General features: G+C 36.7%; 1 protein-coding gene across 1 annotated transcript in view; it reads left to right on the top strand.

The window, feature by feature from the left end:
- DNAJC15 (DnaJ heat shock protein family (Hsp40) member C15) overlaps window positions 1-15,744 on the top strand; it is an 82,136-nt gene extending 66,392 nt beyond the window's left edge. The window contains exon 6 of the mRNA XM_023187291.2: window positions 13,733-15,744. Within this exon, the coding sequence (XP_023043059.1) occupies window positions 13,733-13,803 (71 nt within the window). The 3' untranslated portion in view covers window positions 13,804-15,744. The remainder of the gene's footprint in view (window positions 1-13,732) is intronic.
- Window positions 15,745-17,466: the final 1,722 nt, after the last annotated feature.

Genomic DNA, 17,466 nt, shown 5'->3' with positions numbered 1-17,466 from the left:
CACCTTGGCCTCTCAAAGTGCTGGGATTACAGGCATGAGCCACTGTGTTGGCCTAAAACTGAGAAAGTTTAAATATATTTACCTATTAATTCATTTAAAAATATTAAACTTGTTATATTAGTATAGATAACATAATCTTTATAAAAATTTGTCTTTTCCACAATAAAATTTGTGAAGACTAATGAGTAAAGTGACATTGTTTTACCTTTTTGCACCTCTCTTTTAATGTCTGGCTTAACAGAAGGTATTAACAGAAAATACCCTGATACTTACATCAACCTCTACATTTATTCTCTTGTGATACGTTGTTTTGTTTAAATGTATGAAGAAAATACAACTTGACACAAATGAGTAGTTGGGAAAGGAAATAGTATTTTATTCGTCTTTTCAGATAATTGCAGATATTCTTCATTGCTACTAAACCAGAACTCAACAAGTGGTAGTTTCTTAAAGATTAGTTGCATTGTGGAACCTGAAACCATGCCAATGAACTTTCAAAGTCTATTATATTAAAATCCGTTGGTCTATCTTTTACTTTGAATTTTCTTTTTTCCCATCTGTGATTCTGTAACATCATTCATTGGCCATTTGGGGAATACTGCTTCACTGAGAGTTACAAATCATCCAAGTGTTGATGTATTTCATTTTATCAGTATTTCTAAAGACGTGGTCCCCACACTGTCAGCAGCTTCCCCTGGGCACTTGTTAGACATGCAAACTCTTGGGTTCCACCCTAGACCTACTTAATCAGAAAACCTATGGTTGGGGCCTAGCATTTTGTGTTTTACGAAGCCCTCCAGTTGATTCTAATGTACACTAATATTTGAGAACCACTGCTCTACGGGTTCCAACTGGGTTTGTGGGGTGTTTAGTGGGGTTCCTATGCCTGGAAGGTTCTGATCTCTAATCACAGTCTCCTTAACATTTTGAAACTTCCAAAAACTTTACTATGCTTTTCAGAAGCTTCTTGCTTTTTTCGGAAACTTTCTACTTTGCTTCCACCCTGTACAAGTTCAGAATTTGGTATGTACTTAGAGGGAAAAATCAGCTGTGTATCAGGCTCTATTTTCAAGCTTGCCTTTGTCAGTTGAGTTCTAAATCTTTGAGTCTACAGTTTTTGTCTTAGCAGCTTGTGATACCTTGCCTGCCCCAGTAGCAGCCTTCTTGTGTCCTTTGCCCATACTTTTAATTTCTTGCCTTACACCAAGCATCGTCAAAAAGGGAAAAAGCAATTTCAGAATGTTTTTTCTGAAACATTCTGAAACTCCGGAAGGGGAGGAAACTCCCCTTCTGGAATCTTTGGACCCTCGAGTCATGGTTTTCTTAGAAGTTTCTCTATAACACTAGTTCAAGAGGTGGGGTTTTTTAGTAGTGGTTTCATTTTTGTTGTGAATTTTGTCTGGCTTTTTTTTAAGTTGCTTTCAATGTGAGCATCTAACGTACTACTCCATCATAACCAAAAACAAAAGTAAAGAAAGTTACTTTTGAGACAGTATGACAAATGAATTGACTAGCCGGTCGTCTAGGAGGCTGGTAGGGTAATCTGAGTGAGAAATAATGATGACCTGGTTTAGGATGGAGACAAGAAAGTGAATTTGAGATATGTTTTAGAAACAGAAGCAACAGTTACTGCCACTTGATTTGACACAGGACATTTAGTATTTCCCCTTGATTTCTGAGTCAAAAAATTAGGTAGATGGTGGAGCTATTTACTGAAATGGGGATGATCTAGAGTGGACAAGTGGATTGTAAACAGGTTTAGGAGAAAAAAAATATTGTCTTGATGTTAAATGAATTAGTCAGTAGATGGTCCAAGTGGGAATGGAGAATAGAAATTGAATAAATGACTCTAGCGTTCAGAGAAGCAGACTGGACTTAAGAATCATCAATTTAAGATGGTGTTGAAACCAACTTTAAGAGGTCATGAAAAGTGAAAGTAAGGATAGAAATAGGAGAGAAAAAACCCGAACATCCAGGTCTAAGGAACCAAACACGTATAGATCAAGTTAGAAAACGGGAAATCATCAAAGGAGACAGAAGAAAAAAAATGTAAGGAGAAAAATGATACCATAGAAGCTAAGACAGGAATATATTTAAGGAAACCAAGTGATAAACTGGGCTGAATGCTGCTGTGAGAACCATTAAAATAAGGATAGAGAGGAGGGTCCAGAGTATTTTTTCCACATTGGAAGACTTTGATGACCTTAAACAGTTTTAATTGGTGCTGGGCTAAGGAGTGAAAAGATACGGAAGTTGAGTTAGCTTATATACACAGCTATTTTGAGAAATTTTGTGAGGAAGAGAAGGAGAGAAGTGGAATAGTATCTGCAAGAGAGGGATGAGTCATTAAGGGAAAAATTTATATTTTTTGTTTTCTTTTGCTTTTTACTTTTGTTTTTTAATTATAAAAGCTTGTTGAATAGTTTTTAGTAGGTTTGTATGTCAGTGGTAATGATCAACTAGAGAAGGTGATGATTTAGAAGAGATTAAATGTTGGGGGGAATAAATGTAATGTTTTAAGTCTCAAAAGTCAATTGTATAATTATGGGACAGAGATTTGACAGAGTTTCACATGGAAAAGAGCCATAGGACATGTATTTGATCTCAAGGCCTATAAGATTCAACAGCATAAAAGCTGCTAAAATTTTAATGTGGTCTTAAGCTGCATAAAGGACACATAGTATCTTTATTAAAGACCAAATATTACTGCAGTCCTCTGTGTTTATTTGTTATGCATTGATTCAATTAACATTTATCCAGCTGTACTGAGCTAGGCATTTAGATCTTACCTAGAATTTTGTGTCTGTTTCTGGATCCCAGATTTTTTAAGGATACTAACAAATCACATATTCAGAGGAAATTGAATAGGATCATGAAGTGTCTGGAAACAATGTCATATGAGCAATTATTCATTCAACAAAATGTATTGAGTATTTAATATAAGCCAGATAATGCACTAGATACTGAAGAAGATAACCAAAGACCTTGCTGTTAGGAATCTTACATTCCATTGTGAGAGGCAATAGTAGATAGGTAATTGATAGTTTTAAAATGGCCACAGATTCTTCATAGCTCCTCCATCAAGAGGTGGTCTGATTTTTCACCCTTTGTGTTCAGGTTGGCCTTTGTCATTTGCTTTGACCAATAGAATATAGCAAAAAATGACATTATGTGATTTCCGAGCCTGGGCCTCACGAAGCATTGCAGCTTCAGCTCTTACCTTCTTAGATCCTTAAGACCACCAAGTGAAGAAGACGAAGCTGTCTCCCTGAAGGATGAAAGACCAAGTAGAGAGAGGCCTAGCTATCCCAGCTTAGGCCCTAATGAGGCCATCCTGGACCACCCAGCTCAGAAGAACCACCCTGCCAATCCACAGAAAAGTGAGAAATAACAAGAACATTGTTGCTTTTAGCCACTAAGTTTTGGGGTGGTTTGTTATGCAGAAAAGGCTGATATAAAAAATGCCCATGATGTCATGGATCATAAGCACTTTGAAGAAAAAGCAGAGCATGAGATAGAGAATGGCAGCTGGAGGGGAGGCGGATGCTGATTTACTTATAGCCTCCTTAGAAATTCTGTCTAAGGAGATAATATTTGAGCAGAGACCTAAGGCAGTAAGTCATGCAAAATGAAGAAAGAGTATTTCAGGCTGAAGAAACACCAAGTGCATAGGTCCTGAAATGAGAGCATATGGTTTGTTTCTGGAATTATAAGCAGATCAGCTGGAGCATTAGCAAGCAAAGGGGAGAGTGGTAGGAAATACAATTGGAGAGGAAGCCCAAGGCTAAATGATGGAGTGGCTTGCAAGCCGTACTACAAACTGCAGGTTTTATTTTTAGGTATTATGGGAATGCTGTTACCTGTTTTGCAATATTAGGAACACTATTTTGGCAGCTGTGAAGCAAATAGGGAGTCAAGAGTGGAAGCAAGGAGGTCACTAGAGAAAATTGTAGTAATCCAAGAGAATGATACTGTTTTGGATGAGGGTTGTTGTAGTAGAGGAGGTCAGGGAAAAAAAAAAGGGGGGGGTCTAGGCCAGGCACGGTGGCTCATGCCTGTAGTCCCAGTGCTTTGGGAGGCCAAGGCAGGCAGATCACCTGAGGTTGGGAGTTCGAGACCAGCCTGACCAATATGGAGAAACCCCATCTCTACTAAAAATACAAAATTAGCTGGGTGTGGTGGTGCATGCCTGTAATCCCAGCTACTCGGGAAGCTAATCCCAGCTACTTGGAAGACTGAGGCAAGAGTATCACTTTAACCCGGGAGGCGGAGGTTGTGGTGAGCCAAGATCTAGCCTTTGCACTCCAGCCTGGGCAACAAGACTGAAACTGTTTAAAAAAAAAAAAAGGTCTAATTCCGGATATATTTTGAAGGAATAGCCAACAAAGCTTATGAATCAGGGGTAAGACAAAATGAAGAAAGATGATTCCTAGGCTTTTGGCCAAAGCAGTGGTTAAAGAAAAAGAAAATTTGCTGAGAAACTTAGAGGGGATCTTTGCAATATCAAATACCTAAAATGTGGTATGTATATGTGAAGTCCCTCTTCTATGCCTCTATGAGAACAGAGTTGTGTTCACTGAGAAGAAACTCTAAGCAGTGAAAATTTGACCCCTATAAGGAAGACTTCTCTTGTAGCTGGAACGCAAGACATCAGTCAGCTAGTAATTATCGAGGCTTCTGGAAGTCGGTAGAACAGGGTCCTCTTCTAGACACTGGAGCTACAGCAATGGAAAAAGTGATGTGCAGATAGAGGCAGCAAAGGTAATTTGATTGAAAACTACTAGAGAGCAACTTATTAGTGATGTCATAGAAGGAATTCATTTATTGGGTAAGAGGTAGAACCCTTCCAACTCTGGGTTTCTGTGATTCTCTAATGATCTGATAAACCGAATCAGATTCAAATATTTTTCTTCAGATTCCCTTATCTCTGCATTCTTCTTTTAATGCTATATTGAGATATAATTCACATACCATACAATTCAGTTCATCCATTTAAGGTATACAGTTCAGTAGTTCTGGCATATTCTTAGACATGTGCAAACATCACACTTAATTTTGGAACATTTTCATCACCTCAGGAAGAAACCCCTTTAGCCATTGATCTGTCTGTCTGTCCTTGTCCTAGTACCACACTGTCTTGATTAGTGTTGCTTTGTAGTAAGTTTTAATATTGTGAAGTATGAGTCCTTCTACTTTATTCTTATTTTGTAGAATTGTTTTGGCTATTCTTGGTCCTTCTGTAATAATTCCATATGAATTTTAGAACCAGCCTGTCAATTTCTACAGGGAAATCAGCTGAGATTTTTGATGAGGATTGCATTAAATCTGTAAAGTGGGGAATTTTGCCATTTTAACAGTGTTAAGTCTTCTGATCCACAGAGACAGGATATTTTTCTATTTATTTAGATCTTCCTTAATTTCTTTCAATAATGTTTTGTAGTTTACAAGTCTGAGTTTTATACTTCTTTTGTTAAATTTATTACTGTTTTATTATTTTTAATGCTATTGTGAATGGAATTATTTTTATAATTTTATTTTTAGATTGTTTATTATAAATATATAGAAATATAATTGAGTTGTAATTGATCTTTTATCCCATAACCTTGCTGAACTTATTTATTAGGTCTAATAGTTATTAGTGGATTCTTTAGGATTTTCAGTATACAAGATCATGTCATCTAGGAATAGTGATAGTCTTACTTCTTGCTTTCCAGTCTGGATGTCTTTTTCTTTTTTAACCTCATTTTCACCACCATTACAATGTTGACTAGGATCGTTAAGAACAGACATCCTTGTCTTGCTACTGGTCTTAGGGAAAAGCATCCAGTCTTTCTCCATTCAATCCGTGGGTTTTTTGTAGATGCTTTTTATCTACAAACATACTAACACTTAGACAACTTCTCTGTATTCCTAGTTTGCTGGGTGCTTTTTTCACAAAAGGGTGTTGAATTTTGTCAAATGCTTTTTCTCCATGTATTGAGATCATTATGTGAATTTTATTTTTTTTTGATGAGATTGGTTATGTTTATTTTTTGGTGCTTAAACCAAACTTGCATCCCTGTGTTAAATCCCACAGGGATGCAAGGTTTATAGTTCCTGCATCCCTTGGTTGGTCATGGTTTATAGTTCTTTTTATATGTTGCTGGGTTTGGTTTGCTAGTATTGTGTTTTAGTATCTTTGCATCCATACTTATATATCTTGTGATATCTTTATCTGGTTGTGGCGTGATGATAATATAGGCTTTATAAAATAGGAAATGTTCTCTCTTCTATAAGCCATCGGGGGCTGGGCTTTTCTTTGTGGGTAGTTTTTTGTTTACTGATTCAGTCTCTTGTTACAGGAATATTCAAGTTGTCTCTTCTTGAGTCAGTATCAGTAGTTGTATCTTTTAGGAGCTTGTCCATTTTCTCTAAATTATCTAATTTATTGACATACAGTAGTTTTTCTTCTTTTTCCATTGTCTTAGGTTGAATATTAAATTATTGATTTGAAGTTTTTTTTTTTTTTGAAACAGGGTCTCACTGCCACCCAGACTGGAGTGACACAGTCATAGCTCACTGCAGCCTCGACCCCTCGGGCTTAAGTGATCCTTCCACCTTAGCCTCCTGATTAGCTGAGACTACAGGCACATGTCACCTTTCTCAGCTAATTTTTGTATTTTTTGTAGAGATAGGGTTTTGCCCTGTTGCCAGGCTGGTCTCAAATTCTTGAGATCTGCTCCCCCCTCACCCTCCCAAAGTGCTGGGATTACAAGTGTGACCCACTGTGCCCAGCCATCTTTTTTTTTTTAACATGGACATTTATAGCTATAAATTTCTCTGCACCGCTATCGCTGTGTCCCATAAGCTATGGGTGGTGGTATTCATGTTTAAGGTCTTATTATGGTCGGAGAATATAATGTATTATTTATGTCCTTTTTCAACTTATTAAGGTTTGTTTTATGGCCTAGTATATGCTCTGTCCTGGAGAATATCCTCTGTGCATTTGGGAAGAATTACATATTCTGTTATTGGGTAGTATTCTATAAATATCTGTTAGGTCTTGTTAGTTTATAGTATTAAGTCTTCTGTTTCCTTGTTGATCTTTTGTTTGGTTGTTCTGTTATTGAAAGTGGGGTATTAGCTGGAATTATAAAATATTTATTCTTCATTTCTTAGTTTCTGTTTTTGTTTTGGTTGGTTTTTGCTTCATATATTTTGGTGCTCTATTGTTAGGTACACATATGTTTACAGTTGTTCCATCTTCCAGATTGATTGGCCCATTTTTCATTATGGAATGTCCCTTTTTGTCTCTGATAACATTTTTGGTTTCCAAGTTTACTTTGTCTCATTAACTACTCTAGCTTTTCAGTGATTGCTGCTGTCAGGATATGTCTTTTTCCATCCTTTTACTTTCAGTATTTTTGTCTTCAAATCTAAGTGTGTCTCCTGTAGAGAACATATAGTTGGGTCATGCTTGTTTGCTTTTCTTCTATTTTTAATAGAGACAGTGTCTTGCTATATTGCACAGGCTAGCCTCAAACTCCTGAACTCCAGTGATCCTCCTGCCTCGGCCTCCCAAAGTGCTGGGTTTATAGGCATTGAGCCACTGCACCTGGCTGGATCATGTTGTCATTTAATCCAGTCTGACAGCCTTTGCCTTTTGACTGGATTGTTTAATCCATTCTCATTTAGTGTTATTATTTATTATTTATTTTTATTTCAATAGTTTTGGGGGAACAAGTGGTGTTTGGTTGCATGGAAAAGCTTTTTTATGGTGATTTCTGAGATTTTGGTGTGCTCATCACCCAAGCAGTGTACACTGTGCCCAATGTGTAGTCTTTCATCCCTCATATCCTTTTTCTCTCTTCCCCTCAAGTCTCCAAAGTCCATTATATCATTCTTATGCCCTTGTGTCCTCATAGCTTAGCTTCTACTTATAGTGAGAATGTACAATGATTGGTTTTCCATTCCGGAGTTACTTCGCATAGAATGATGGTCTCCAATTCCATCCAGTTTGCTGCAAATGCCATTATTTTATTTCTTTTTATGGCTGAGTAGTATTCCATTACATATATGTACCATATTTTCTTTATCCTCATGTTGGTTGATGGGCATTTAGGCTGGTTCTATATTTTTACAATTGTGAATTGTGCTGCTATAAGCATGTGTGTGCAATTTTTCGTAGTGGTTTTACCAGTTTATACTCCCACCAACAGTGTAACAGTGTTCCCTTTTCACCACATCCATGCCAACATTTATAATTTTTTGATTTTTTAATTATGGCCATTCTTGGAGGAGTCAGATGGTATGGCATTGTGGTTTTGATTTGCATTTCCCTGATAAGTAGTGATATTGAGCTTTTTTTTATATGTGTGTTGGCCATTTGTGTATCTTTTTTTTGAGAATTGTCTTTTCGTGTCCTTAGCACACTTTTGGATGGGATTATTTATTTTTTTCTTGCTGATTGGTTTGAGTTTCTTGTAGATTCTAGATATTAACCCTTTGTCAGATACACAGTTTGTGAAGATTTTCTCCTACTCTTTGTGGGTTGTTTATTCTGCTGATTATTTCTTTTGCTGTGCAGAAGCTTGACTGAAAGCTTTTATTATGAATGTGTGTTGAATTTTCTGAACCTATTGGCATGATTATATATTTATTTTGGCTGGGCGCGGTGACTCACGCCTATAATCCCAGCACTTTGGGAGGCCAGGGCGGGCAGATCACCTGAGATTGGGGGTTCAAGACCAGCCTGACCAACATGGAGAAACCTCATCTCTACCAAAAATACAAAATTAGCTGGGCATGGTGGTGCATGCCTATAATCCCAGCTACTCGGAAGGCTGAGGCAGGAGAATCGCTTGAACCCGGGAGGCAGAGGCTGCAGTGAGCCAAAATCTAGCCGTTGCACTGCAGCCTGGGCAACAAGAGATAAACTCTGTGTCAAAAAAATAAATTAATAAATATATATTTTTTATTCTGTTAATTTGGTAAATTACATCAATTAATTTTTGGATATGTAAGCCAGTCTTGCATTCCTGATATAAACCTAACTTGGTCATCATATCTAGTCTGATTTGATAAGTGAATATTTTGTTTGTTTTGCACCTGTGCTCATGAGAGATATGGATCTGTGGTTTCCCTGTGACATTTTCATTAGGGTTTGTTATCAAAGATATGCTGACCTCATAAAAAGAGTTGAAAATGTTTTCTCTTCTATTTTTCGGAAAAATTCGACAAAATCATGGCCAGGATTATTATTTTTTGGGAAGATTTTTAATTACATGTTTAGCTTCTTAAATATTCTTTTGATTTTCCATTTCTTCTTATATTAGTTTTGAAAGGTTTTCTTTTTCTTGGAATTTATCTTTTACATTTTTACATGCTCTGACATGAAGTTGATTACTTTTTTAGAGAACTAATCTTTCACTGTGTTGATTCTCTCTCAAATGCTAATTTCTATTGTGCTACCTTCCTTGATGCGTGAGTTATTTAGGAGTGTGTTGATTAATATTCAAACGTTGGGATCTTCTAGATGTGTTTGTTATTGATTTCTAGTTTAGTTCTCTTATGGTCAGTTAACAGACTCTGTTTCAGTGTTTCTCAAACTCTATTGGAGGACTTTTTTTTTTTTCTTCTCTCAATGGTGGACGGACAGCTTTTGTAAAATATAATGAAAATGAAAGGAGAAAATTGAGGAAAAAAGTATGTATATAAGATCCAGGTTTTACAGGGGTACACTATTATTTCAAACAGCTATATTTTCTGAACACTTAATCTCAATTTCCAAACCTATGGTCTAATAGCAGTTGTAAATCAACATTCATCCATGGAAGACACTTTACATAGCACCATTTATTGTTATTTTAATCTTTGAAGTTTGTTGAGGCTTACTTTATACCCTAGCACATGGTCAGTTGCAGTAAATGTTCCATGTGCAGTTTAAAAGAAGATACATTCTACACTTGTAGGGCGGAATGTTTTATGTGTGTCAGTTAAATCAGGTTTGTTGATGTTATTTAACTTCAGTGTTCTTACTCTTTCATTTTGTCTACTTGTTTTATGCATTGTTGAGAAGAGGGATCACTCACTAAGATTGTGGATTTGTGTGTTTTTCCTTTTGGTTTTCTTCTTTTTTTCTTTGTGTATTTTGAGGGCTATCTTAGTAGGTATATTCAAATTTACAATTGCCTTCTCTTACCGGTAGACTGACCCTTGTAACACTGTGAAATTGCCCATTTTAGTTTTGCATTTTACCTTAAAATGTACTTTATCTTATAATTAGTATAACAATGTCAGCTTTATTTTTGATAGTGTATATGTTTTTCTATTTCTTAAAAGTATAGTCTCTTAATATATAGTCTGCTGGATTTTTATTAATCAACTTTATTGAGATATAATTTATATAGAATAAAATGCACCCATTTAAATGCATAATTTGATGAGTTCTGGCAAATATATATGTGTATGTAACCACTAACAGTCAAGACATATACCATCTCCATAAGCTCCAAAGGTTCCTTTTTGCCCCTTCCCATTGCCAGTCCCTCCCCACAGCCTGGGCAGTCCACAGCCTGGGCAGTCACCATTCTTCTTTCTGCCATGGACTATAGATTAGACATATCTTTCATTTTATTTTATTTTATTTTATTTTATTTTATGTTATGTTATGTTATGTTATGTTATGTTATTTTATTTTATTTTATGTTATTTTATTTATTTTTTGAGACAGAGTCTTGCTGTCATCAAGGCTGGAGTGCAGTGGCACGATCTCGGCTCACTGCAACATCAACCTCTCCCTCGCGGGTTCATGCCATTCTCCTGCCTCAGCCTCCTGAGCAGCTGGGCCTACAGGTGCCTGCCACCACACCCGGCTAATTTTTTTTAATTTTTAGTAGAGACGGGGTTTCCCTAAAATTTTTTATATTTTTGTATTTTTAGTAGAGATGTGTTAGCCAGGATGCTCTCAATCTCCTGACCTCGTGAACCGCCCGCCTCGGCCTCCCAAAGTGCCGGGGTTACAGGTCTGAGCCACTGTGCTCGGCCTTAGACATGTTTCATATGTATGGAATAGTATTAGATACTCTTATGTGTCTGGCTTCTTTGAAGGAAAAAAGCAGTGCAGAATGTTGGACTCATCATAGTACATTTCCCTTATCTCCAGGATGTTGGCCCTCAAGACCTGACTGACTTGGTAGCCCTCCAGTGCTTTTATACTGATGTGTTTATATTTTATTTAGCTCTTCTAGTTGGGTGTCAGTGGGAGAGTTGGTCTTAAACATGATGGTTCACAGTAGCCAGAAGCAGAAGACCTCTGGCAATATTTACTGGTAGAAGTACAAAGGTACAGAAATACCAAGGGTGAAGGTGAGTGTTCTAATTAAATGGAACTCACTGAATTCCCCCAGAAAAATGAGAGGGGTTGAAGAGTGTTATTTTCTTCATTCTTTTTCTTTTCTTTTTTGGAGATAGGGCCTCACTCTGTCGCCCAGGCTGGAGTGCAGTGGTGCGATCAAGGCTCACTGCAGCCTCAGGCTGCAGGTGTGCACCACGACACCCAACTAATTTTTTAATGTTTTGTAGAGACAGAATCTTATTATGTTGCCCAGGCTGGTCTCAGACTCCTGGGCTCAAGCAGTCCTCTCACTTCAGCCTCCCAAAGTACTGCGGTTACAGGCGTGAGCCACTGTGTACAGCCAAGAGTATTTTGTTTTCGTTAAATTTAGGGTATGCATCCTATCCTGTGTTATCAGTCAGGATTCACTGCCAGCAACCAGGTATTTTAACCAGGAGAACATTTAGCACAGGTTACACGTTGTTCGAAGATCTGAAGGAGCAAGTTCTACACTTGACCTACAAGAATCATTCCTAAACAATTACAGAGCTACTGTGTCAGGGAAGCTGCTGCCTCACAGGCTGCCACTAGAACTGTGGGAGAAGCACAGTTGCTGCCACCACTATAACCACACTCTTGCTTACTGGTAGTGATAATGATAAAGAGGTTCAGCAAGAAAGGCTTTCCCTCATTTCAGCCTTCCAAGTCTTACAAGAATGGCTCTAATTAATGGAACCTAATGTGAATCAAACACTGCTTGAAGAGACTATAGGAATTGTAGTTTTGGACTGAAGAATTTTTCCAACTATTTAGAGGTAGAATGAGGGTCACAAGGACCAGTCCAAAATGTATAAGACTTTCTATCATCTATGCCTTTAATTTTTTTCAAACTGCTGAGTGAGCATATTACAGCCTATGATTTACATATCCAGAATGCATATCAATCAAATGTTATGTTTAAGTTTAATTAATATTTTAGTATTTGCTGAGGATATTCAAGACATTGAGGACATCACCCTGATAACTCTAAGAATTTAAACAGCTTACCACATTGACGTTACCTAATTCCTGATTGCTAGATCGTCTTCAAAGATAATCATGAAATCAACAGATTTCATAACCAAGTGCTTTAAACTTTTATCAGCTTTCTTTGTAACTCTTATAGCACATTCAAGGACATACTGTGATATATTCCATAAGTGTTTATAGCAATTCAGATCTTGATATGAAAATGTCAGTGGTATCCTCAAGGGCAAAGAGCTAAATATAGCTTTCTCCAGCATTACCCTTTCTGCCACAACGCCATGTTTGTTGATGTATTTTCTTTGCTTTCTTTTCCGTTCATAAGTTGGGTGGTATGATATCAATAAAAGGCTGGAAAAAAGTCAGGACAATGTACACCAATATTAGCTAGATGCTTTTTGGTTTGTTGTAAGCTACTGAGACCTTATGATGTTTTCAGCAGCTATAGATGGTTTGCACTTAAGGGGAGAATACAAAATAAAAAACACAGAGACTGGTGAGCTGTAATATGATTGTTAGTCTGAGCGTTAAACAATGACAGTGTTCAGGACTAGAAGTTAGAAGGCGTATGATGTTTAGCTTTCATGTGACAGTTTGGGGCTAGTATTTTTGTATGTCAAATAGGTTCTGTTTGTGATTTACAATGATTCTGCATTTGAAATTCACCTCAGTTTTCCTCTTGCTGTTTACATTAGAAAGAATTCATTGCAAAGACCTCTAAAAAGGAACTCAGTTTTATTTTGGGGCACTGTAAATCCAAAACTACACTCTGTCAATATTCTAATAGAATCATTTCAGAGAACAAAAATTTCTTTTGACCTTATTTTTATCTCTCATTTATTAATATTAGATCATTTATCTCTATTAAGTAAGTAGGTTTTTAGCACTGGGTAGTACATAGTTGCTTTTTTAAACATGCATTTTATTTTTGTGACATCATAAGACTTGATTAATACTTTAAAAAGACCCCTTGAATTGATTTATGTTCTTCAAAAAGATACCCCTTTTCACAGATGAATGTGTCTTTAAAAAAAAAAAAAGAAAAGAAAACAGTCATGGAAAAGACTGTTACTTTATTTACCTAACCATCCACTTAATTTTAGAAAATTCTCTGGTCAAATACTGGAAAGGTGAATGTCTGACCCATGAAGTATTTGAATATTTTTCAACTTATTCCTGATCATAACTTTCTTTCATCATTTTTCTCAGAGGTTTTTTTTTTAATTGTTGGATAGTTGTAGGACTTCACTAATCAAGTTTAATTTATACTGTTTTGATTTCTAGTTAGCTTATAAAATAATTTGTCAGGATTAATGTGTGAGACAATATCAGAGAAGAGTATTTTTAGTATCAATGATGAAGTATAATTTAATTCATTTTTCTTTGTTGTCTCAGGTGGATCTCCTTACGTAGCAGCCAAAATAAATGAAGCAAAAGACTTGCTAGAATCTGGCACCAAACGTTGATGCTTGAGGACCACGCTGAAGGAAAAAAAAAAGAGGGGACTTCAAAAAAAAAAAAAAAAAAAAGCCCTGCAAAATGCAAAATATTCTAAAACATGGTCTTCTTAATTTTCTGTATGGATTGACCACAATCTTATCTTCCACCATTAAGCTGTGTTATAAAATAATAATAGTCTTGCTTTTCATTATCTTTTAAAGGATCTCCTTAAAATTCTATAACTGACCTATTTTCTTATTTTCTTTGTTACATTCATACATTTTTAAGGTTTTTGTTACGTTCTAAATCCCCCCCCCCCCCCACACACACATACGTGTGCAAAAAGTATGATTATCAAGAATGCAATTGGGATTGTGAGCAATGAGTAGAAGTTTTCTTATTGCTTATATTTGTACCCTAATTGTCTCTTTTTTTCAGGGAATTTGGGACTCTGCCTATATAAGATGTTTTAAATGTCTTGAGAGCAAGTACTGGCTGATACCCCTTGGAGATATGATCTGAAATGTAATGGAATTTATTAAATGGTGTTTTGTAAAGTAAGGGTTAAGAACCCCGCTCCCTCTGAGACCCTATAGCTAAAGCATGAGGACTTGGAGAGCTACTAAAATGATTCATGTTTACAAAATGAGCCCTGTGAGGAAAGGTTGAGAGAAGTCTGAGGAATTTGTATTTAATTATATTCTCCCAGTACTGTATATTTATTCATTACTCAGTCTACAAATATTTATTGACCCCTTTGATGTGCAAGACACTATCATGGGTCCCCTGAGAGTTGCAAGTATGAAGCAATCATGGATCATGACCCAAAGGAACTTACATGTAGAGGAAGGATAAATCACACACATAGTGAATGCTGTTAGATACAGGTGATATATTTTAAAAGTTCAAAGGAAGAAAATAATATGTTAAACACTGCATGAGAGGAGGAATAAGTGGCATAGAGCTGGGCTTTAAAAAAGAAAAATAATCAGAGATACCATATGATTGGTGAGGTGAGTCAGTGTTATTTCTTCTGAGATGAGTGTTATTCTGAGATGAGAATTAGCAGAAATAGATAAACCAATTGGAGTGATTAGAGTGCAGGTTTTCTAGAAAGCAAAGTTTGGACAGAGTGGTCATCAAAGGCCAGCTCTGTGACTTACACGGCATTAAATTAATTTCTTAAAACATAGTCCCTGATCATTATCACTTTACTATTCCAAAGGTGAAAGAACAGATTCAGATACAGAGTGCCAGCATTGTTTCCCAGTATTCCTTTACAAATCTTGGGTTCATTTCAGGTAAACTGAACTACTGCATTTTCTGTATCTTAAAATAACTTTTTAGATATCCTAGATGCATCTTTCAACTTGTAACATTCTGTAGTTTAGGAGTTCTCAACCTTGGCATTATTGACATGTTAGGCCAAATAATCCTTTTTTTGTGGGAGGTCTCTTGCGTTTTAGATGATTAGCAATAATCCCTGACATGTTATCTACTAAAGACTAGTCTTATCAGTTGTGACAACAAAAATGGTTCCAGATATTGCCAAATGCCCTTTAGAGGACAATAATCGCCCCCAGTTGAGAACCATTTCTGTAAAACTTTAATTACTATTTTTTCTTTTGGTTTATAAAATAATGATCCTGAATTAAATTGATGGAACCTTAAAGTGGATAAAATATGGTTCTTACTTTAAAGTCCCCGTACATGTCCTGCTAATTTTCTCATGCTTTAGTGTTTTTCATTTTTCTCCTGTTATCCTTGTACCTAAGAATGCCATCCCAATCCCCAGATCCCCACCTGCCCAAAGTCTAGGCATAGTTGAAGGCCAAGCTAAAATGTATCCCTCTTTTTCTGGTGCATCCAGCAAAAGTAATATCATGAATTATCAGCTGTCTGAGAGCAGCATCATATCTGTCTTGTTTACTGTTACATTGGCAGCCAATAAATATTTGTTGAGTGAATGAATAAATTCCCATAGTACTTTATTCTTCACATGATACATACCTATAGGGGCTATAGCTTGGTACCTTGCGAAGCAACTCTTGGTGTAACATACTTTATTTCTCATACTAAAATGCAAGAACCTTCAGAGCAAGAATATTGCCATTCATGTTTGTAACCTCTTTCCTCTGGAGCACTTGCATTTAGCAGGCATCATAAAGTTTTACATACCAAGAAAATGTTGCTGTTTTCTGAATACTATGCATCAAAACATGTTACCGCTAATTTGGAAAGTTCTGCTAAGGAATATTGGGGCACCCTCAGTTGCACCTTTTAATTGGTGTCATATTTTCCTAATCCATACTTTATTCATGAGAATTTGAGTCACCCCAGCATTAGCTTAGAATTTCCTTAATTCCCGTTTTCTTTGCAGATGCCTTGGAGTCAGGTCTGCTTTTGAATACTATCTTCCTGTTATGTGACCTTGGGCAGTTCCTCAATTTTCTAGTCAATAACCTGTATCTATAAAATAGAGAAAATAATCCTATCAAATACGGTTATTGTAGAGAATAAGGATGTATAAAGCATTTAGTCACGTAAATGCTCAAAAAATATGATTTTTACTTTCTTCACTGCCTCATTTAGTTAGTTTTATCTTTAAAAATACCTTGGATTCAGGGTAAAGTTTCAGGTATGTCCCAGTAATCATTTATTTCACCCTTGAATCTGCAATTTGGGTAGAACATGGTGGGGACAGCTCGTCTGCATTGCTTGCAGCATTAACAGGCTGGAGGCACCAGTTATCCGGCCAGCAAAGTTGGGCCTGGTTGTTGGCTGAGAGCCTCGGTTTCTCTCTGCTTAGGTTCCTATTTACACAGGCTTCTCCACAGGGCTACTAGAGCATCGTCACCATAGCAGCTGTCTTATGACAGAGTGGTCCAAGAGACAAAAAATGGAAGCTGCCAGATTGCCCTGGGTCTGGAAACTGTCAGGGCATCACTTGTGCCATATTAGAGCCTGCCTTGATTCAAAGGGAGAGGATAGAAAGGACTGAAAGAATCAGTGGTCATCTTTAATATGCAGCAGGACAGGGTTGGGATTTTTTCTTCCCCTTGAGTGTGTGAAGGCATTACTTAAAAACAAAATCAGGCATATATAATTTTGAACTACAGCTACTTGGAGTATAAGCTCAGAAAGTTTCAGATAACAAATACAACTACTATTTTTCTGCTGTTATCCTTGTTCCTAAGGATGCCATCCTAATCCCCAGATCTCCACAACTATACCTACATAGTTGAAGGCCAAGCTAAAATGTATCCCTCTCTTTCTGGTGCATCCAGCAAAAGTAATATCATGAATTATGAGCTCTCTGAGAACAGGGATCATATCTGTCTTGTTTACTGTTGCAGTGAATAAGTACAGTTGCAGATACTCAGGAGTAATTCTCTCAATGGCAGTATACTTACAAAACTGAATTTTCACCAGCTACACACCCCTCCCTCCAAACTCCTTATTATCTGTAAAAAGCTTGTTTGGTTACCTGTCTTCAGTCAAGATTGTGCTTGCATATTTGCTGTCACTGCATATTCTGCTTAATTAAGTTCTGTTGATATTGCAGTTTCTGTGTATTCTTACATCTTAGATGCAATCTGAGGGACTAGGAAGGCCTTTTAAAAATAAAACAATTCAGATTGCAGAGAAAGTGTAAGTCATGGACAGTTAATTAAAGGGGAACATAGAAT

The sequence above is a fragment of the Piliocolobus tephrosceles genome, chromosome X (genome assembly GCF_002776525.5).
Source record: "Piliocolobus tephrosceles isolate RC106 chromosome X, ASM277652v3, whole genome shotgun sequence".
NCBI classification, from domain to species: Eukaryota; Metazoa; Chordata; class Mammalia; order Primates; family Cercopithecidae; genus Piliocolobus; species Piliocolobus tephrosceles.
This window is presented reverse-complemented; position numbering and strand designations above follow the sequence as displayed.